The 23212-nt window shown below is 45.5% G+C and overlaps 1 protein-coding gene across 2 annotated transcripts in view; it reads right to left on the bottom strand.

The window, feature by feature from the left end:
- LOC107391633 (transcription factor IIIB 90 kDa subunit) overlaps positions 1–23212 on the bottom strand; it is a 133155-nt gene that overhangs the window by 8514 nt on the left and 101429 nt on the right. For both annotated transcript variants that reach the window (XM_015969023.3, XM_015969022.3), the window contains one exon: positions 4222–4273. In XM_015969023.3, the coding sequence (XP_015824509.3) occupies positions 4222–4273 (52 nt within the window). The remainder of the gene's footprint in view (positions 1–4221; positions 4274–23212) is intronic.

Below are 23212 nucleotides of genomic sequence, written 5' to 3'. Positions count from 1 at the left end.
TGTCGCCCAGCAGCTCTGTTTTGTTCCTCAGTACTCGGGTTGTGTGAAGCACGTATCACCAGTAGACAGCTGGTAGCCCGCTTTTGCTCAAAGGAACAAAGACAAGCACTATTTTACTATCTGGAAACGACTCGTACTCTCAATCAGGCCAACTCTGAACATTTGAGCTGAACTTCTCTTCACAAAGAGAAACCCGTCCTGCAACACGGGCCACTCTGGGCGGCTCCAAACTGCTATGAAACTTTCTGTTGGCTGCCCTGATCCCAGAAGCTCTGGGTCCAAACTCAAATCGCTCTAACATCTCCATCCAGGTTTAGGGTTACCACCAGTGACTGTAGAAAGCATGGTCGAACCATCTGCGCTGAAGCTAACGGAGGCTGGCATGCACTTTTAGCCAGAAAGCCGCGGTTGAGCAACCCCGCCACCCTCTGCCTTCTAGACTGTAACACTGGAGGCTCGTCTGCTCCCTGTAAATCCAACGAACACGCCCCAGAATTCATGATGTCAAGCTATATTTGCATCTAAATGGATGAGTTACAAGAAGGGCCCCTCAGAGCTGTCATCACAGTAAACTAGGTCTGTTCAACCTGAAATGGGTTTTGAACCAGGATGTAAACGGGTTGATTTCTGCTGTGAAACTGCCATTGAGTGCGTTTACATGCAGCCAGTAACTCTTTTAAAACCCGAATATTCACAATAACCCGGTTCCGCAGGTCCATGTAAACACCGCCAAAACCCGGATATGCTCATAACCGGGTTTTTAAAAACCCGGTTACTACACCTGGGGTAACCCTTTTCTAACCCGAATGTTTGGTCGTGTAAACGCACATCGGGATATCCCCATCAAAGCGTGTGTTCTGCGCATGCTCTGTTCGCAAGGAATCTTGGTCTTTTGAGTAGCGAGACGTCTTGTATGCGCCAGAACACCGGAAGTAAACAACAAGTTGGGAGCAACATGGCGAGTCGCGGCACAGCACCACACTTTTGGAGTGACGAGGAAACTTAAGCTTGGTTTATGCTTGACGCATTCACTTTCCGCGCGGTGATGCGGCTCGCGGCTGGAACGCGCTTCACAACTTGCAGCGTTTATGGTTCGTGCGGCTCGTCTCTGCGGTGAGCCAATATTCTCCCAAACTGAACAGGGCAGCATGGAGCTCTACGGCATGCATCCAACACTACACCATAGTAGAAGTAGAAATTACTGTTGTTTACAACATGGCATTTCAGCATTTTTAACAGCGTCCTCGTCTTTTCCGACAGTGCGAGCGATTTCTCTCCAAGAATTATTAACAACATGTTGATCACGGTGATCTCTGAGAGCTGAATCATACAAATGTCTGTATTTACCAACCTCTGCCGTGCCGGTCCGCCATGTTTTTCCGCGTCCGACCGTCCGCGTGGTTAGAAATTTTCTGAGGTGCGCGTTGCGGAAATCTTGGGCCGTGCGGAGACGCGGTGGAGGGGCGTGGTTGTTAAAATGACGCAAAATGACGCAACTTTTCCGCGCGGAGCCGTGCGGACCTCGCGGACGCGTCAAGCATAAACCAACCTTAAAGCGCAAACAAACGCGGTCGCTATCTCTTCCGAACTGGGAAACACGTTGTTGTTTTCACGGATACCGGAACAAGAAGAACCAGAAACGACGCATATTGCGTCTGGACGTAGTCCACACGTCCTGACGCTACCCCAACGTCCGCATTTAAATCGGGTTATGCAAGTTAGAGGTAACGCTTTCTATTTATGCTTGTAAACGGGTTATTCTGATCAACTCAGAAACCCGAATACTGACCTTAACCCGATCATAACCCGGATATTGGCTGCATGTAAACGTACTCATTTTAACATGGGAGTCAATGGGAATGTGCGCTTTTCTGGATCTGGCTCCTAGTGGATGAAGACGGAACTGCAGTTTTTGTCCCTTCCATGTTGGCAGCCCCTTCGGTAGCCGGAGGTGGCTCCTTGTTTCCCACATGCATCACTGCTGCTGAGTTCTTCATACAACCAGAGCTGGCAAACTAAAAATTACTAATAAAATGCAGAAGTAGTCTTCTTCACCATGAAACCCATCCTCCCCAGTCCTTAACCAGCTCCTCCTGATTGATCCCGGAGTGTTCCCAGCATTCCCAGGCTGGAGTTCAGGGTTTGCTGTGGTTGATGGAGGCGTCCAAAGCGTTTGCCTGAATAATGGAGCTCCTCTCCCCTTCTCTGAGGATGAGCCCACCACCCTCCACAGGAGACTATTTTCATACCAGAGCACCTCTTCCTTTTAGGTCACAATGCAAATCTGGCTGCACCTGTGATGGAATCAGTAAATTATCCAGAAAGGCTGGAGCAACGCCCACGTGCTCCGTCCTAAAACTCCCAGCGAACAACTTCATTTCCACGGCTTCACCTTGTTTCTCAGTCTAGCTGGAGAAGGAGCCCTGTACTGTGACCCCTCATAACCACGGTGTACCGCAAGGCTCTTTCTTCGTAGGGATGTTAACACCATTAATAATCGCGTTAAAATTTCATATCAGAAAATATTGGTATCGGTTTTCAGTCTTTTAATGACACACCTTTTACTTTCCATACTATACATTTAAAACCTCGGCTACTTCTTCTCTCTCAAAATGTCAGAATGCGACAGATCTGAGGTAAGGTTTTTGAGATATTTTACTTTTTTGGCACAACATGTGAAGTAGAAATTAGTCTTTGTAACGTAGGTCGTCCTCACAGCTCATAGCTGCGTGTAGCTGGACAGCTAATAATCGACTAAAACAAAACAAGTATCTTCACCCAAGACCTGCTTTTCTTAACTGAAGATCTTTAGAAATGTTTGATCACCATAGCTGCAAAATACAGAAAGTGAAAAAAAAAACACATTAGTATCTAATAAACACATCTTAGCGTTAGGGAGGAAGAAGTTCAGCTACTGATGGAGACAAAGTAAATTTGGCACTTTTCCTGTTACTAACTCAAACTGAACTGGTTTAAAAATAGCGAGCATCTGGTCCTCTCATCCGTGCCTCCATCGGGTTTGTTGCGTCTCTGGTCTAGTCCAACAGTCACGTTGAAGATTCTTAGAGATAAACTTTCTTAATTAGAAGAAAAAAGGAGACATTTTTGTATTTGTACAATTGTTTTCATTTCCTGATCGCTAAAGCCCTTCGCTGCAAGCGTTTCTCACCGTTTTTACGTTTTTTTTAAGACACAGAACGTTGCGCGCTAGGATGATGTCGACACCAAAACAACCAAGAGGAGACCCACCTCTTACATCAGGAAGGATACGCGCGTTTCGAGCGTTATCCGTTCTTTCATAATCCGTTGCTGAATTGTGATCGGCAGAAGCTTTTCCGGTTCACACCTCACTTTTTGTTACAGCAGCGGCCCAAAACGATCTCCTAACACGTGGATGTTCTGCTTCCTGATCACGTGATGTGCTACGTATGCGGATGAAGATCGGCTTTAGAGCTGAGATGCTTGTTCTCACGGTGCGGGGGCTCGTCCGACGCCCACACAGTAAAAACATGCAAATGACAACTTAAGTCGCCTGATCCCATCCCACCTGTGCCGACCGCCCACCAGCTTCCTGTGCGTTTCGGGTTTTAAACACTGCTTGTGTTTGATGAGTCTTAAACCTCTTTTCTAAAACAATTCCACCAATTTGCCACAACGCTGAGCCGGCATCTGGGAGCTTTAGGTCGTTTGAAAGTGGCCAGACCGTGGAGGCAGAGCGGCGCAATCGCGTCGTTTTTTACAAAAGTAAAAAAGGGGGCAGGGGGTGGCCTCTGTGCTGTCCCAGACTTCTGTTTAACTTGGACATAACTTGCTTTTTACTGCAACTGAAGTCGCGCTCCTTAAGTTTTCTTGATAAGTCGCTCATAACATTTTCTGTCAGGTGATCTGAGCTCCAGCTCTAACGGAGAGATGCTCTGTATCGCTCCAGTTTATCATCTCAGATAGTTCTTTTGAAAAAGCAAAACGTATTTCCATTTTTACTTTCACTTTTAATAAAGTTTCCAGCCAGAGTTGCCTCCCCCCCTTGTGATCATGACACCACCCCGAGTAATATGCATTCGCAAGTCTGACATGGTGGTAATATTACTACCAAGCGCAAAATTCCTGCAGTGCCATGCCACCACGGTGCATCCATAACTAACACACCCTGGCTGCAGCATTACACTGATCTGTCGGCAAGGTGTGTCCTCTTAGGGCTGAAGCTGATGAAGCCCAGCTCACCTGCTCCACGGCCATCTTCTTGTTGGGTTGTCTGGTGATGAACGGCTGCAACCTACAACACAAACAAAGATGGCAGGAGTAAGACGCTTCTGCTCAACAAAAACAAAACCAGAACGGCACACATGGAGTAGGTTACTGGCCTTTATGACCCAAAAATTACACCACAGGTGGAAATGAGATTTACTCCGAGTCCAAAAAACAAACAAAACCTGACGACTTGTTGAGCCTCTCGGAGTCTTAAAGTGAGCTTTTCCTTCAAGACACTTGTTGGCAGTAAGATCTTTCACTCTGAGTTCTGCTCAGACTAAATAACAGGACCAGCTCAACACCGAGGCCTTTCCGGTTTTCTTTGAAGATCATGTGTTCTTCAGACTGACGAGACCTGGGCGGGAATGTCAGGAATATTCAGAGCATCCTAATCGGAATGAAACCATCCGAGTACTCCGAAGGCAAAGATCAAATATAATTAGGTGTCAGTCACAGAGAATCTGATAAAGCCGTGTTATAGATGCAACAGGAATGAAGGGGAAGCTCGCATGTTGGGCAGAAACTATAAACACAAGAAAAACACAACACAGAAGAATTAGGTCGGTTAAAGGCGACGGTGTGACATCATCATTCTGGTTTTTCCTCATGGAGTCAAGAATTCATTTAGTAAAGCTTCCATGGCTGCATTTTAAAACCTTCAGATAGATAAAGCATGAAAACCTGAGCTGGAAGATGGCTCGGAGCCTCCTTTGTAGCCTGCAGCCACTGCTGGAGGACGCTGACTGATCCACAAAAACTTAAAAAACTGTTTCAAAGGTCAAGCAAGGCCTGATTTTATTAGATTTTTGTGGTTTTTGAATCTCTCCTGACTCCAGGCAGTCGGCTCACCAAACGGGAAGAAAGGAAAACTAGTGTGATGAGAAACGAGCTCCGGCTGTGAGTGACACGCTAACCGCCTCTCTGTCTGAGAGCGGGATCTCTGCTTCGACAGTCACAGAGATAATCAGCGCCGAACGCCCCCCGACTGTAATTCCTAAGCAGCCATCCCACCATCCCAGTGGCTGGAATTAGCATCATTCCCGGAGGCTCCCTGCCCACCCATCCTGGTGCTGAGTCCTCCCTGGAGGCTTACAGTAACTCACTGATAAGGCCGGGAGTGTGAGTGAGCTTTTAATTAATCTGCTTTAACCAGGGGAAAGTGGTGGTGGTGGTGTCTTCGCTCCCAACATGACCCCACCCCCACTAAAAGGCTATTATAAAATCCCAGCCAGAGTGCCCAACCCCTGCTGAGAGAGACATTCAGGGGTTCGTACGTGTGCTAGACCAGAGCTAACGTTTAGATGTTAGAGGCCCTGAGAACAAAAGCAGTTATCAAAAAAATACATGAAGTAAACTACGATGAAACATGAAAAATACATCCCATTAGCACCCGGCACCTTTTAACCCATCAGAAACCACCATATTTAAATATATAAGATCAAATAAATGCATCTTGGGTCAAATTTTAGACGGAATATTTTTATACAGTGGGGCACCAATTGTGCAAGTTCTCCGACTTAAAAAGATGAGGTCTAAAAATAAGCAACCCCAGGTCCTTCTGTAGGAGGCTCCTCTGTCCTCCACTCCTTACCTGTATCAATGGCATCTGTTGGAGCTCGTAATCACACCTGTCCAAATCCTCAAACAGTCACACTCCAACCTCCACTATGGCCAAGACCAAAGGACACCAGAAACAAAGTAGTAGACCTGCACCAGAACATGTGCAGGTCCATCTGAAGTTTGCCAAAGAGCATCTGGATTGTCCAGAAGAGGATTGGGGGAATGTCGTATGGTTAGATACAATCCAAACAGAACTATTTGGCTTGTCGTGTTTGGAGGAGAAAGGATGCTGAGTTGCATCTAAAGAACACCATACCTACTGTAAAGCATGGGGGTGGAAACATCATGCTTTGGGCAGTTTTTCTGCAAAAGGACGAGGAAGACTGATCCATGTAAAGGAAAGAAGGAACCGGGGGCCATGTATCGTCAGATTTTGAGTTAAAACTTCCTTCCACCTAGCCTGGCCACATCAATGCTTCCTTATGGGAAGCAAAGGGCCCGGTAACACTCTCATTTAAAAAAACTCACCCCTGAGAATTCTAACCGAGCCAATCAGAGCTGAGGAGAATACGTCACACACTGCCACGCTGAGTTTTTCATAAAAAACTAAGGTGGCGTCTGAAGTGGAGTTCGCTGAGGTTCTTTCCCCTGTTCTAAATGGCTTCAAAACAACAACAAGCACTAAAACCTTCCTTCTAAAGATGTTTGCCCTGTCACCAGACGCCATATTTGCCTACAGTTAAACATGACGGTGTAATTTCTGCCGTTTTCCTGATTGGCTATTTTTGAGCTGGCTAGTCCCGCCCCTTCATTACGCTCTCTGCCTTTGGGTGTCCAGACTCGTCCTCTGTGTAGAACAGACAGAGGGTGAGTCTGGCATGGCTGGCATTGGCAAGGACATTGATGCCATGGCTGGATCTTCCAACATGCCAATGATCCCAAACACACCTCCTGGGTAACGAAGGAGTGGCTTCATGAGCTTTTCAGGGCCTTGGAGAGGCCAAGCCTGTCGGATAGTTGAGGTACATCGATGATTGAGAACTTGTGCAACTGGTGGCTGACTACATACTTTTTTGGACTGATGACGTAAATTCAGTGAGATGGACAGTTGGAGTCCTCATGTCCTAAAATAACTTTTGCCACGTTTTCTTGGCATCAAAATATCTCCTCAAAATTCACAGACATTAGATGGGAAATCCATGGCACATTCCAAATGGAGGCAGAAAATTATTTCACCGGCTCATGGACTCTCATTCATTTTTTGGGCAGTAGGGGATCCATGGTCCAGAAGTAAACGGGTGTGACTTAAGGCTGGTTCATGCTTCTCCGTCAGCTCCACAAGGGACAGACACGCACGGACTGACGGAAGCTTTTTGCTCTCACACTTTTCCGTCTCCTGGGGAGTGTTGCAAAGCAATTCCCCGCCAGGACAACAGAGGGCGTAGCGCTGTTCTGTGGCATCCTGTCATGTATCCGGTCCGAGATAGTGTGTTTATATTGTTTTTTTTTTTGTATATAAGAGAGTTTTAACACGGACAAATTTGTCTCTCATTCTCCCCCAACTCTTCATGCGCTCGCCACCTCTAAACCCACGTTTCCTGACATTTCCGTCCACAAATAAAATGTCTGCTGCGCATCTTTTCACTCCTCCAGTCACGGGGAATTAAACGTTCATATTTTTAGAGTTTTTTCACGAAGTATTCTTCAAGCTTCTCCGTGTCTGCCGCTAGTTATTCTCGGTTTTCTTTATGTTTTTGAGGGCGTAATAGCGGCAGTGTAAACAACAGCGGCGTCCTGACCAATCACAAGCTTGCGTTCTCCGTCTCGTTCGACGGATTTTTTAAAAAGTGGGCTCGACTCCGCACGCACTTGCGTGCCTGCCGGAGCCCTACGCAAGGACGGATAATGGCGTTGCGTGTCTCCGCACTGACGCAGACGCAGAAGCATGAATCAGCCCTTAGACTCCCTATTGGAGTAGGAAGTCACTGCTTCATAAAGTAGGAAGCTGATTAAAAAATGCCTGTCTGGGACTTTAGTTTCAACTCCACACCTAAACTTTGTTACTTTGAATTTGCAGGAAAGCCCCCCTTGGTTTCAAGGGGATTTCCTTCCCTCTCTTTGTGTCCTGAGATAAGCGTATCCCTACCAACCCATCCCTAGTCGTTAGAAGAGGGCGGAGACAGGATTTCTCTGCTGCACTCTGCAGCACGGAGATATTTTAGGAAGCGTGACTGGTCCAGTGAACAGAGATTAGAGATTTAGTGAAATGAGTAGATGCTAACCGACCACTGTGGGCTTAACATGCACAAGCACGTGCACGCACAGACGGAACAAAAAAAGCCTGTTTATTAAAATCACAAGAAAGAGTTCAGCTCTGGATAAATGAGAGAGAACAAAGTATTTAGGGCAGAATTGGTTCATCTTTAGGTTTTGGTTTTATTTTCAGTGAGTTTAAGCTCCAGTCTGTTGAATAAAGGAATTAATGATGTGAAGTTTTAATCAACAGTCTTCACTCAACTGTTTCATTACAACACGAGTTATGTTCCAAAACTCAAAAGGGGATTTTTCTGAAGTCTTATTTCTTGATATTCTGACATCTCACCTCTGATTGGCTAACAGCAAAACAACTCTACCAATGAATCTGCTTGCTCTGCAACGTTGACGTTTTATCTCCACAATTAATACAAGCCTGGAGGAGTTATGCTGTGTGGTGGAGTTGCTAATGCTAACGGTTAGCTTCTACTAAAACAACAACAGCCTTCCACGTCGTGAGTCCAGATGGGTGAGTCCGCGAATGTTAGTGACACTGTGACGTAGATCTGTCAGACTTTTCTAACCCTAGAGTTTCAACGTCTGTTTTCTACCAGAAGCTAATGCAGGAGATAGGTGTAGGAGACTATTCTCATGTTCAGCCTGCATGAAAAACCCAGAATGACTGATTATAGTCAGAAATAATCATATAAAAATGATTTTCTGTGTTTTACACCTTTAATAAAACAAAATTAGCTACAAGCTTTGTTGTTATAGAAATGACCAAAAAGCACCAACAAGCTAGTGGCCCATTGAGCTCCAGCTGACCTTCACGTGTCAGCTTGTTATCTGTTTTCCGGGTTGCTTCAGTCCATCCACGAACTACAAAAACTAGTCAGACATGTCACTTTACTGAAAAGAAAATGAAACAAGTCAAGCTGATGAGTCGCCCTTTGATGAAAAGGGACACGTTTTACTGATCACAGCTGATTCAGTCCAAAGAGGAAAGGAGGAATGTTTACTAAATATTCCTGTCATGTTTCCTGGTGTTGTGGATCCTCGGAGATTTTATGCGTCTCATCAGAGGCTGGTGGTGGGACCAGAGGGGAGGATCACAGCATTACACACCACTAATCACACACTACGTATCTCACACACACACACGCGCGCACACACACACGCACGCACACACACACACACACACACACACGCGCACACACACACACACAAACACACACACACGCACACACACACACACACACACACACACACACACACACACACACACACACACACACACACACACACACACGCACGCACACACACACAGAAAGGAGGGAGCGAGAGATCTAAAGGTGGATCAGGGGTGAATCAGAATGTTGTGAAGAGAGATCTCGGTCCCAATTCTCACCAGTGGTCATGAACTTTGGGTAATGGCCGACAGAACAAGATTAAAATACAAACAACTGAAAAAAAGTTTCTCCATTGACCAACCTCACCCTGTTAGGATGAGGAGCTCAGATATCCTGGAGAGACCTGGGAGTGGAACCTCTGGTCCTGCATGTTGAGAGGAACCAGCTGAGGTGGTTTGAGACCTTTGTCCTAATTCCTCCTGGACATGCAGGTCCAGGAGGAAGGACATGTCCAACATGGGCAACACAAGAAGGAAAACTACAAACAGCAACAGAAAAGAAAAACCAACCAATAAGCAGAACCAGATAGACAGAAAGACCAGAACCAAAGCCAGTGATAACCCTTCCATGCGTCAAAGAAAAAAGAAAAACCATGAAAAATCATAACGTCAACACACCAACAAAACCATACACGACGGTCAGAGAAATATTAGTACACTCAACGCTTGCACAAAATGCTGCTGCGAGATTCCTGACTGGCATCAGAAAGTGGGAAAGCATCCCACCCGACTTAGCCAGCCTGCACTGGTTTCCAGTATCTTACACAGTTCTGGTCAAGATGTTTGTTTTGGTTTTCAAGTCTTTGCAGGGCCGTGCTCCAAGATTGTTGACGGAGTTACTCACCCGATATAAACCCTCTGTCAGCGCGTGCCGGTGAGTGAAGCGGAGGCAAGGATCCACATGCGGGTGAGGAAGGCAGGCAGACAGGCAGGAACGGTTTGGGAAGAGTTTTAATATAAGAATCACGCTGGACACAGAAACAATGAACCAACAAGAGACACAGAACTGAAGGGGTTTAAATACATGAGGGCTGGGAGCTTGGGTGATTGGAAAACGAGAGGCATGTGGGAGCATTTAACAGAGACACATGACAGAACAGAATGGGGAGACAGGACAGGGTGTGACACCCTCCCATGTGCTCAGGTCATCACAGCAAGACCTACTAGCTGTTCCGAGAGCTAAATGCTCAACTAGAGGAGGCCGGGCTCTTTCAGTTTTGCCCCCGAGCTAGTGTCCGTCAAGCACCCTCACTACTGGAGTCGGACGAAGACTCACTTTTATACGGTAGCGTTTCCTTAGCATATGAGCTAGCTTCATATCTAAGATCATTTAGCTGATTTTGACCCAGTTTTCTTTCACTTAGTTACCTTGTTTTTATTTTATCATCATTCTTTGCTCGGATCTCCTGCTTTTATCTGTTTTTATGTTTATTTTGAGACCATTGAAGGGGTCTGATGTTTTTACGTGTATAGCACTTTGGTTTGCCTCCGGGCAGTTGGAAGGTGCTCTATAAATAAAGTTAAGATGATGATGATGACAAAGGACAAGATATCAGCAGATTAAAAATACGGAGTCCCATGCAAATTCTGCAATAAAACAAACAGAAGAAGCCAGACGCCAACTCAACACCAGAACATGAGAACATCGAAGGGATTGTGAGAGGGAAACAAGTCGAAGACGCACAAGAGCAGCAAGACAAGAAGCAGAAAGTACAATAAAGAAATCCGCCGTGACAGACCGCTGCACAAGAGAAAACCACATAATGGACTGGGACAGTACACGGGTCATAAACACAGAAACACACAAACACAAAAGATGGATCAAAGAAGCGACAGAAGTAAGGAGATGTGGACACAAATCCATGAACAGAGATGATGGAGTATTCACACTGGATCACGCACGGGACAGTGTCGTCAGCAAGGAGGACGCGGGTAGCAGAGGACGGTGTCGTCCTCTGCTACCCGCGGATAAAAGGAAGCGACGCCACAGACACCGGCAAACTCTGATGGCGGCTAAAGGCATTAGCTCAAACATGCAAGATAAACTATTTTTTATTAAACTGTGTAAAAAAGAACAAAGTAATGGTGGATTATGAAGTTAACGTTAGAGTATGCAGCTTGGCTTGCTTTTAGCGCCCCCAGTGTCTTCTTTGTAGAACCAAAAGCAAAACTTGTCTCCTTGCTGTGCGTTCGTCTTTCTAACACCTTCACCTAACAGCTGAAACGCCGGGCACCATTTCGAAATATCGTCGGGGCGCACTGAACCCTGCGAGAGACGCCGACTGCAGGAAGCAGCAGATAAAACCTGCAGACGGTTGAAAGCTGGTGTGTGGTGTTCTCATACTGTCTTGTGATCCTTGTTGATGTTAATTGGACTTTTTTTCATTTTGGCGCCGAGTTTACTGTCGTAAATGAAGGAGAGTAAAAGTGAAATCTGAAATATGCTGCCGCCATGGTGTGCCTTATGAAATAGCCGTGGCGGCAAGGCCATGTGGGAATTTTGTGGCATTTGTGCCACCAAACTTGATAGCAATATTACCATTATGGCGAACTTCTGAATGAAGATCACGCCAAGGTGAAACAGACGGTGATGTCATGATCACGTGTGGAATGTCCACCTAGCCCCCGCCGGCAAACTACACTGATAATGAAAGTAAACACGGACAGTCAATTTAGCTTTTGTAAACAGAATCAGCTGAGATGGCAAACTGGAGCGATGCAAAGATCCGGGAGCTTTTGACTGCTCCGGCACAGATCAGCAGACGGTTCACGGGGACAGAAGGTCAGCCCCCATGGAACGGAAAAAACACACGCAGGAGCGTCTGCAACAAAAAGCAAGTTCCATCCAAGCTTAACAGAAGTCTGTGACAGTGCAAAGATGTTTCCCACACCCCCGTTTACCACCAGCGTGTGATCTTCTGTGAAAAGCACATGATGGTGCCACATGACTGACAGTCTGACCACTTATGCAGCAAGTTGGCACCAGTGCTTAATGAAAGAGGCTACTGGTTGCTGGTCCTGAGCAAGCTGGTGTTACAGGGGGATAGGTTTTATACTGGAACCTGTTTAGTGGGAAACCCTTCAAATAACGAACGTAATGTGTTTATAATGTCCTCAGCCAATGCAAATAAACACCCGGTCCAACTAAAGCAGTCTGCTTCTGCTGAAGTGAGTGGATTCAGAGACAAATAACGACATATCCTTGGACAGCTAAGGAGTCACTGGGTTTACCCTAGGATCTGGTTCTGGGCTTTAATCTGTGGGAAGTATGGTGAGATAGGAGACATGTTAAACTGATCATAAAATCCCAATCAGTGGATTTTAAAAAGTGATGAAAACAAAGAAACAGCGGAACCAAAATCCTGGCACTGAACTGAAAAGTGTTGATAAACCTGAAGCTCATTTTTCAGCGCTGCAGTTTATTTCCTTCCTCCCTCTTTCACACCCCCGATTGGATTTAGTTCTCTCCCTAAATAATAAAAACCATCATTTCAAAACTGCATTTTGTGTTTACTTGTGTTATCTTTGACTAACGGTTAAATGTGTTTGATGATCAGAAACATTTTGTGTGACAAACATGCAAAAGAATAAGAAATCAGGAAGGGGGCAAATAGTTTTTCACACCACTGTAACTTTCCAGCCACTTCTCACCACAACCAGTTCTTGTGCATGCAGTATCAATAATGGCTGGTCCCCGTGCTTCGGTTGGAAAAATCTCAGTCTGCTGTCGCCTCTTTAGTGAACAACGTAATGTTGCATTCTTCTACGACTTTGTCTTCTGTCACTTTTACATCATCTTTCTGATGAGGACAGTCTTTAGCCCAATGGTACATACTTTGACAGATAGCACATTTAGTGCGCTTCCTGTATCTATCTGCAGGATTTGTACCTTGTTGTGGATGTCGTGTTCCATTCTGTGGTGGACAATTACTCCATCTGGACTTGTTCATTGACTTTTGTTCCGTGTAGAAAACTGCACTTTGCGTATCACAGCCAATGCTTGTCCCGATGGATTTTCCTCCAAAAATCCGCTTCAGTGCTGATTTCATTGATGAAAATGTCAGATCCGTGCACGCCGCAGGTGCTAGCTGTCTGTTCTTCTCCTCGAGCCAGGCTGTGTCCAGGAGCTTGAACGCTAGTACAGCATCAGGTAGAGTCATATCATACTTTGTATATGGCTTTGTTCAAACTCTAAAATGTGGTCTGCCATAGACATTGCATTGTCTTTAGATATCGAGTCAAAGTGAGAATATGCTTCATAAGCTCGATCTTCTCTTCTCTCAGGAAAACTGTGTCCAATTTTGTAAGCAAGGTTTCCACACCGTCATCTTTGTTAAGATCCTCCGTGGATATCTCTAGGCTCGTCCTTCGAGCCCCAGCGCCACTGCAAGAGCTTGCTTCTTCTTTTCCTGATCCGTAACAAGTCTCCACATACTAACTTCGTTTTTCCAGCCTGGTTTCGTCGAGTTTAGGCGGCGTTCTATAGTTGGAAACCATCCTCTGCTACCATGTACAGTGTAATAAACCACACGATTATTTTTCAGTGCTGCCGTTCATTTCCATTCTTCCATCCTCCCTCTTTCACACTCCCGCTTCTCGCAACACCTCGCGATAGAACAAGAAACGAGAAAATCCCTGAATATATACACTTCCAGTGAGTTAAAGCTTCTTTCCGGAGTATTTCTCTTATCCGATGGCACCATCTAGTGGCTGAAAAGCATATCACACAAAATATATGTTTCTTTGTTTAAGATGGCGATTTCACATTCCTGTTTATTTGTGTGCTTCTGTAGCCGACAAACGGAGCTAAAACACGCTGTTTTATGAGTATTATTCTCATGTCATGTTGTGTTCTTGTATATTTATATTTTAGAGACTTTCTTGTTCGTGAAAAGTTCACCGACTCTGCATCAGCCGAGGTATTCCTTAAATGTGAAGTGTCTAAGCCATGGACGTAATTTTCACTTTAGAAGGGGGGGGGGGGGGGCACGGGGGGGGGGGGGTATCTTTACAGTATGTTCTAATGGGAAACAGCCTTCAACACAAATGGTTGTTTTCTGTTTGGTCCTAGAGCTCAACGAGTGTCAGTTTAATATGGCGTAATATTGTTTTTGGATAGTAAAAAGTGCAGGGGTCAAAACTTGACTTTGGAAAAAGTGGGGGGACATGCCTCCCCCCAAAATTACGTCCATAAGCGGTAGTCTAACGCTATTGGTTAGTTCTGGTCGGCGCTCAGTTTCCTATTGCACAGAGCTCTGCGGGGCAGGGGGCGTGCTTAGCAAAACAAAATAAAAAAGACGTATTGTTTACATTTTATCACAGTACATGATAAGATTATCACTTTTACGGATTTCTGAAAAATCATACATCATTTCTGAAAGGGGAACACTCCGGAAAGCTGCTTCAACCTGAACCACAGAGCCAGGAGTCTTGCTGCGTTTAAAGCACTTTGGAGTCCTCTGACCCCGAAAGGCGTTATGTGAGTGCGGGTCATTTCTCTGACATGAGTCTGAAGTATTTGTTTTTCTAACACTGAACAAGGATTTGGTGGACAACAGCGATTATTTCCAGTGGAGCCGTTTAACCCAGAGCTACAAGCTTTGTGTGTGACAGCAGTGATTAATACGGGCTCACGCAGTCACTTTAGAAGGTCAGAGGTCAAACGGACATCATCAGAGCTGCCAGCAGTCAGCAGCGGCAGACTTTTTGGCAGCCTCTTGTCACCATGGCAACTATTCACAGCAACAGGGAGTGGCTCCTTACACCCAGTTGGTCCTCAGCAGGCAACACAGATAAATCACCCCCCACCCACCGAGGTGAGAGGCCCGAGTGACTGTAGCTCTGGAAACGCAGCGTGGCAGCTACCTCTTGTGTTTAGTTAGAAAAAAACGACACCATCATGAGTGGAGTCTAGAGACGGATGAACGGGTTACACACAAAACGACATAACTTGTATGTTTATTTGATACATAAAACTTGAGCTTCCAGTGTGCCAAGCATCTAGTCATCAGCTGAAATCTTGGAGTAAAGAATAAACTTTCACGTCTTTTCCGCTTGTGCTAACCAGCTCTCAGCCAGAAAGTCCTCTACGGCACCATCACACTCCCCATAAAGAGTTATGCAGTTTCACGTTTTGACAGCTGCAGAGCAGACTTTCAGCCCTAAGTTATGACACAGAACTAATATCAGGAGCTACAAAAAGCATCTCACTAAGCTGGTCCCTGTAAAAGCTCAAAGCCCCCCAGTTGGTTTTTTCAGTAACTGATAAGAGTTGATTCAAGTGTTTTGTTTCTATAAAATAAAACAATTATTTTCTAAAGTATTTGGTTGCAAATAGTAATTTAATGCCTAAAATGATCCTGTACATGTGAATACATAGTCTGGCCACGACCCATAGACAGAGCTCAGTCATGGGGCAGAATCGATGGTTCTCCTTCAAACAGTCGCTGCATGCTATTGGACAACAAACAATGTGACGGATGCACGTCCGTAAATCTATGGGCTAGTCAGGAAGCAACAATATCAGTTAGTCTGAAAGGTTTAGCCCTGTGGCCACAAGCTAGGCTAACACTCCCCTGTTCCAACACCACAGCTGACTCATTCCTTTAAAGGAGTGGAACACTTCTTTAATCAATACATTTGCAGTGGTCTCTAGTAAGAATGATTGCCTTGAAAGTCATACTCGGGGGTAAAATTATATCCGGTGCACCATCTCTAGGACCTAAAACTGACCCGCATCACAGCTGAGCATGAGACGGAAGGTTTTGGAGTCTTATTTCCTGATATTTGCACATCTCTCCTCTGATTGGCTAACAGCAACACGACTCTACCACTGACTGTTTGCTCCCCAACGTTGATGCTTTACCTCCACAAATAACTCATGCTTGGAGGAGTTCTGTTGTGTGGTGGAGTTGCTGATTCTAACGGTTAGTAGGGTTGCCGGGATCAACCGGTTTGATCATTAATCCCGGTTAACCCCCCAGTAAAGACGTCTCCAATGCCACGCATAAAAAGCAGAGAGACAACAGCGTGACCTGCACGGACAAAGACAAAAGTGAAGCAGCAGGAGCAGAGCCAGTGACAACAACCATCGGGATGCTCCATTTCCACCTAGGAAGCAGTGGGAATAGTTGGTTTTCAGTGAACCACACCTTTTTAAACAGTTACAGTATAAAAAGCAAAGAGACGTCACATCTAATAACCCCCCACCCCCCCACCCCCAGCTTTATCCTACTCCTACCACCCTCCTCCCCTGCATCACCTCCTCCACAGCTCTCTCTGCTAGGCTATCAGTCTCTGCCGGGCTTAGCGGCTCATTCCTAATCAGCTTACAGCCAATGAGACTAAGCCCGAGTTGAAAAGGCGATTGAGGGAGGCCGTTCAGCCACTGGCTAACAACTGGCAGTAGCTGGGGGGATGGTGTCACATGATCTCGTAGGAAATGGAAACCAGTGTTCCGTATTTGGCTTCAGGAGTGAGGATGGACTTGAGAGGCAAGATAAAGAAGGACAAAGGGAAGCACTGGAGCGCTAAGTCCTGCCTTGCAGAGCAACATGGAACATCTTCAGTAGTTACTCTGCATCATGGTCCTGTGAGGCCTTCAGCCACCACATCCCCATCTGCTCTGTTACTGTCAACAGTTTTCAGTGCTAGTGGAGGATAAAAGGGGGAGTGTTATCCAAATGGCCCAGTTTTAGCGCTCCCCTTGACATCCCCATCCTCACCCATTAGAGCATGAGGCACGGTGGCTAATGAAGGTCTGACCACTTAAACGTTTGGATGGAGGAGATCTGCTGTCGCCAATGGGAGCACACCCAGATGATTAAAGAGATGCTGTCGCGTGTCTGTTCGGCTCGTCTGAGGGGCGTGCGCGTTACAAATGAGAGATGCACATTTTACAGGCCCATTAGCCTCTTGACACATGATAGATTTCCTCCCTGTAGGATGGTGTGGTACTTTCTCAAGCAGTGACTAGAACCTGACCCGAGTTACCCGTTGCTAAACTCCCAACACCGGAAAACACGGTGGGATTGCCCCCCCAAGGACGTAACTGTCGAGGCTTTATTGTCTCGCAAGGCGCCGTAAAAACGGAGCTTCTCCTGGTCACTGAATGCCACATTTTACATCACACAGCTGCTCTCCTGCTCCGAATGGATTAAACGTCGATATACTTTGACAGAATATAACTTTTAAGGTATTAATGTTTTTTGTTGCTGATCAGTGACATTACTCACCGCCGAAGCAATAAGCTGACGTCTATGCAAAGTCCTGAAAGGGCTGAATCTGAATGGAAACACGACAGCTGAGAGGACCGGGACATCGCATCTCCTGCTGAATGTCCTCCTTGCCAGAATTTACCCAGAAGTTCCAAAAGTGGAAACATGTCAAAAGAAGTGCTCATCTAAAATAACACCTGTAAGTCCTTTATTACAAACTATTTTCACTTGTTAGTCTGATTATTTAGGTCACCAAGCAGAACTGGGATCACCACTGAGTGATATTAAGGATTTTTGCTCATAATGCTAGTTGCTAGCCAGACTCGTCCTGTTTAATTCTGCACACAGAGACAGTCTAAAGGTTGGTTTATGCTTGACGCGTCCGCGAGGTCCGCGAGGCCCGCACGGCTCCGCGCGGAAAAGTTGCGTCATTTTGCGTCATTTTAACAACCACGCCCCTCCACCGCGCCTCCGTACGGCCCAGAATTTCCGCAACGCGCACCTCGGAAAATTTCTAACCACGCGAACGGACGGACGTGAAAAAACATGGCGGACCGGCAAGAACTAGTATGGCAGAGGTTCGTAAATACAGACATTTGTATGATTCAGCTCTCAGAGATCACCGTGATCAACATGTTGTTAATAATTCTTGGAGAGAAATAGCTCACACTGTCGGAAAAGACGAGGACGCTGTTAAAAATGCTGGAATGCCATGTTGTAAACAGTAATTTCTACTTCTACTATGGTGTAGTGTTGGATGCATGCCGTAGAGCTCCATGCTGCCCCCTGCAGTTTGGGAGAATATTGGCTCACCGCAGAGACAAGCCGCATGAACCATAAACGCTGCGAGTTGTGAAGCGCGTTCCATCCGCGAGCCGCATCACCGCGCGGAAAGTGAACGCGTCAAGCACAAACCAAGCTTAACCCTAAGCCTAACTCACAGGCAGAGAGGCACATGAGGGGCGGGACTAGGCAGCTCAAAAATACCCAATCAGAAAAAAGACGAAATGCCGACTGTACCGCGCAACGCTGTATTTTAAACTGTAGTCAAAAATGGTGACTGGCGACGACACAAACATCTTTTATTCTTTTAGAAGAAAGGCTTTTAGCGCTTCTTCTTGTTGTTTTAAAGACGTGTCCAAGTCATTAGACCAGAGGAAAGAGCCGCAGCGAACTCCGCTTCAGTTGCCATGTTTATGATAAGCTCGGCGTTACGGTGTGTGACGTACGCTGCTCAGCGCTGACTGGCTCTGGTAGAATTCTCAGGGGGTGGGGCTATTTGAATAGGAGAGTTCCCAGATCCTTTCTCTGTGCAGAATTAACCAGAGGAGGAGTCTGGCAGGCCAGGCTAGCTAGTTGGACCCATTCACTTACTGTGTTTTATGCTAAGCTAAAGCTAAAGAAGTACAGCCGGATCAGGAGAATGACCAGGTTGGTTACATTTTTTTTCTTTTTCCCACTTATCTAACTCTGGAAAATATGCCAGACAAAATTTCACTTTTATGTGGAACATCCTCTTAAGCAATAAAAAAGACACAAAAAAAAAGCAAAAAAAAAACCTATGTTCAGTGAAATCTTATGCACTTTAAGGGGATTTTCCACCTCAAAGTGAATGTTTGTCTATTACCACATTCCCCCGAGTTTGATTAGTGAGAAAAATGCATTTTGTAGCCAGCGTAGTAATTCTCTTGGTCTGGCAGCCGTCCCTCTGCTTTAGCTTAGCATAAACAATGGAAGGGAATGGGAACTAATAGCCTTTTGTTTGTAAATGACTTAATAATACTAATTATTCTTGTTGAGCTCAATAATCATGCCGACTGCAAATGAAAAGTAAGAAGTAAGATGGAGTATTTGCAGGAGCCGATTTAGACTTGGGACTATATTACGATAAAGCACCGCTGTGACCCAGCTTCTGTAAACAAACACTCACATAGCTACGATCCAATTCAGAAGTCAGCTTCAGCAACAATCGAAGAGAAATGACAGATGATGACATTTTAGATTTTCACATTACAAGACCCTACCTGTTCCAGCCAGAGACCACTGAGGATGAGCTGCGTGCGTTAGATACGGACCGACAAGAGAACGTCAAGTGTGCAAGACCAGCTGGTGGTGTGAATGTGGAGGACTTAGTCGACCGATGCTGACGGAAACAGTGTCTGTTTATTTGTCTGAGTATTTCATGCCCCAATAAACATTGACGGAGTTTCAGAAAAATCACAAAAAGAATGAAATGTAAATGTTACATAATAAATCAGGAGGTGGCAGTGGCAGACACACGTCACGCTTATGGAAATTTATAACAGCCCAGCAACACTCCAGAAATTAGATTAAACAAAAGACCACTTACAGTTAGTAAGGATGTACTTAGTGTTGGTTGTTTACAAAATAAGGGTGGAACTGCCGTCTTTTTCAGCCGCCGCACCATTGTATGGCTTCAATGCTGCATGTTTTCAAAGTAGTCCTCATTGTTTAAATATTCCTCGCAAGCCATATATCTTTTATTTTCCAAAACGGGTGTTTCTTGAAGTCCCAAGGCATCAAACCACGCTCTTCTCCGTTCCACATCTGTGGGAATGACGTGAACTGTCCGGGTGCTGTGTGTCCTCGGCTTGTTTTGACATCTCGTTGCTACACAACTAAGAGGCATTTTCTTGTATTAAGCCTGTACAACTAACTAGGGAAAGAAAAAAAGAGTGCAGATCGCACGTGTATCTTTGTTTACAGCCGAGCGGCTATTGCGTTTTCGACCAGTGAGTTATATCCATGCGCCGTGCAGTGGCGGGTCACAGCGGTGCTTTATCGTAATATAGTCCCAAGTCTAAATCTGCTCCTGCAAATACTCCATCTTACTTCTTACTTTTCATTTGCAGTCGACGTGATTATTGAGCTCAACGAGAATAATTGGTATCATTATTAAGTAATTTGCAACCAAAATGCTACTAGTTCCCATTCACTTCCATTGTTTATGCTAAGCTAAGGGAGGGGTGATCTGGTCCCTGTGCCACTTTTCCTCTTTTCCTGCAAACTCTGTGACTTTACATCTTCAACCTTTTGAACATTATAGAAAAAAAACTTTTTTCATTCATACGTGACCCCTACAACATGCAGTCAGCTGCAGCCCTGTGACTAACTGTGGTTGGTGGTGGGTCTGGGGGCGTGGCAGCACCATCCTGTTCCATCGGCCTGCCGACTTCAACCGGCGTTCAACAGCTCATTGACCACAATTAGCATGGAGGAGGGGGGCAGGTGGATCAGAGGCTCAATGGGAGGAGTTACTAACCAGATACATCCCCCCCCCCACACACACACACACGCGAAACCCCTAGCTTACACAGATGTACGGTACAAAGTCTTTTTTTTCCTTCATTTTTTGATTAATCTTTTTGGGTTTTGTTGTTTGTAACAGGTGTAGTCTATGTCAGCACGCTAACACACACACACACACACACACACACACACACACACACACACACACACACACACACACATCTGGGCAGAAACTGCTGACTTGTGTAAATGTTTCTGTCTGCAGCAGCACAGGTTGTGGGTCTGCACATTTCTGCTGAACCAACTCAGACCAGAAGGGCTGTCTAGGCTGACATTACTCCGACGGAAAAGGAAGCCAAAAATTTACTTTATCTTCATTTTCTTTCCCAGAAAAGATCTGCAGTCCCACAAGTTTTTTTAAGGGTGAAAGAAAAGCAAAATAAGGGGTATGGGAGCAAGAAAAGTGCAAAGAGCAGCTCAGAAGGAAAAAAACATCACTGGAGGGCAATTATCTGGGCTATTTCTGGAAGAGTGCTTTTCCGTCCTCCAGCACGGATGGAGGGAATAGGGAGGGCCTGTTTGGCATCTGGCTGGAGGAGGGAGAGACACAAGGAGGGGGTAGGACAAGTCAATGAGTGTATGGTACATTAGGAGCTAAAGACTGTCCGGTACAGTACAGCAGGGCCCTAGAGGGCCCGAAGGGCCCAGGCATGTTATTTTGTTTATCTGCATCAGAAAACAGAACTTTGATATCTTAATTAAAGGTAGATATTAAAAAATCCCTTCTTCATAAAACAAACTGAGAAGTGCCTCAAATTAAGCTCTCCTTGTCCGTTGTTAGAGTACGTCCATAACCACATCCCTAAATTGTTGTTTGATGGAAGTTTTAATTAATTTTTATGTTCTCGCTCCCATTTCCAACACATGGAAGACATTCTGGGATACACGGTCCAGGTGATGAAGAGTTTCAGAAGTTGTGTCTCATTCTTCCACATGAAACTAGGAATTATCGTCATTCAGCGGGATGAAAAGAGCTCTTCTGTATCACGTGGCTCTGGTCTACCCGTCTGAGATGGGATTTTGGACTTTCCCTCTCTGATGTAACGTCCAGCAATGGTCCGTTTTTAAGAACAGTTTGACCCTTCAACATCTGGTTAAAATGGAGACACGAGACTGCATGCGTTCCCTTTAATCTGCCTGCCTTCATCACATCAGCTGGAGCTCAGAGCCTCTCTGCAGCTCTGAACACATGATAACGTATTGTCAACAACGATGTTCCCTCCTCAAGGCCTCAAGCTTCCCTTATCGTCCTACAGGATTCTTCATGCCTCTGAATAAGTGAAAACAAAGAAATGCGTGCAGCCATCACTGCGTTGCATAACAATGGCTTCACAGGCAAGTGTGGCTACTAAGATTGCACCTAAATAAACAATTTATAGGATCATCAAGAACATCAAAGAAAGAAGTCCAATTCTTGTTAAGAAGGCTTGAGGGCATCCAAGAAAGTCCAGCAAGTGCCAGGATTGTCTCCTAACGAGGATTCAGCTGCGGGATCGGAGCGCAACTAGGAATGGCGGCAGGCAGGTGTGAGCACATCTGCAGCACAGTGAGGCAAAGACTTTTGGAAGATGGCCTGGTGTCAAGAAGGGCAGCAAAGAAGCCACTTCTCTCCAAGAAAAACATCAGGGACAGAATGATCTTCTGCTGAGGACTGGGGCAAAGTCAGATTCTCAGATGAAGCTCCTTTCCGATTGTTTGGGACATCTGGAAAAAGGCTTGTCTGGAGAAGAAAAGGTGAGATCTATCATCAGTCCTGCGTCATGCCAACAGTAAACCATCCTGAGACCTTTCATGTGTGAGGTTGCTTCTCATCCAAAGGAGTGGGTTCACTCACAATTCAGCCCCAAAACACAGCCATGAATAAAGAACCGTACCAAAACACCCTTTGTTGCAGTTTGTGCTACACATGCGGTAACAGAGGGCGGTACTTCTGACCTGTCAGATGATGATTTTGCCCCTGAAGAGGGTGGACAACCCTCCACCTTTTGGTTAGGAAGATATCACTCAAAGGTATCAAACTAACAGTGGATGCTAACAGGGATTATGAGAGAAGAATCTGAGGGAAATTCTGAACGTTTTCTGTGTTAAATTAGGATTGTGAATTCAAGACTTGTTGTGGTGGATTAACTATTTTATTGGACTCCTGGATGTATAAAGAGCTTTCTTGTTGGCGAAGGCTCTCTTCTGCCAACGATTTGAGGCTTCAGACAGTGAATAGACATTATGAGTTTTCGAGTGGATAGACAAAAGTGATTACTGTGTCAACAGTTATGGTTGAATCACTGACTGCATTACAGTATATCATTGGAATCACAAGAATCTTAGCTTCTAAATGGTGTGTAATAAGTATGTGTACATGGAAAGGGGTTAAAACAAAGATGCTGATATGCTGTGGAAGTTCGAAAGGTCCAATCCG

This window comes from Nothobranchius furzeri, chromosome 18 (assembly GCF_043380555.1).
Source record: "Nothobranchius furzeri strain GRZ-AD chromosome 18, NfurGRZ-RIMD1, whole genome shotgun sequence".
Lineage (NCBI taxonomy): Eukaryota > Metazoa > Chordata > Actinopteri > Cyprinodontiformes > Nothobranchiidae > Nothobranchius > Nothobranchius furzeri.
The sequence above is the reverse complement of the archived record's forward strand: the minus strand, read 5'-3'. Positions and strand labels throughout refer to the sequence as shown.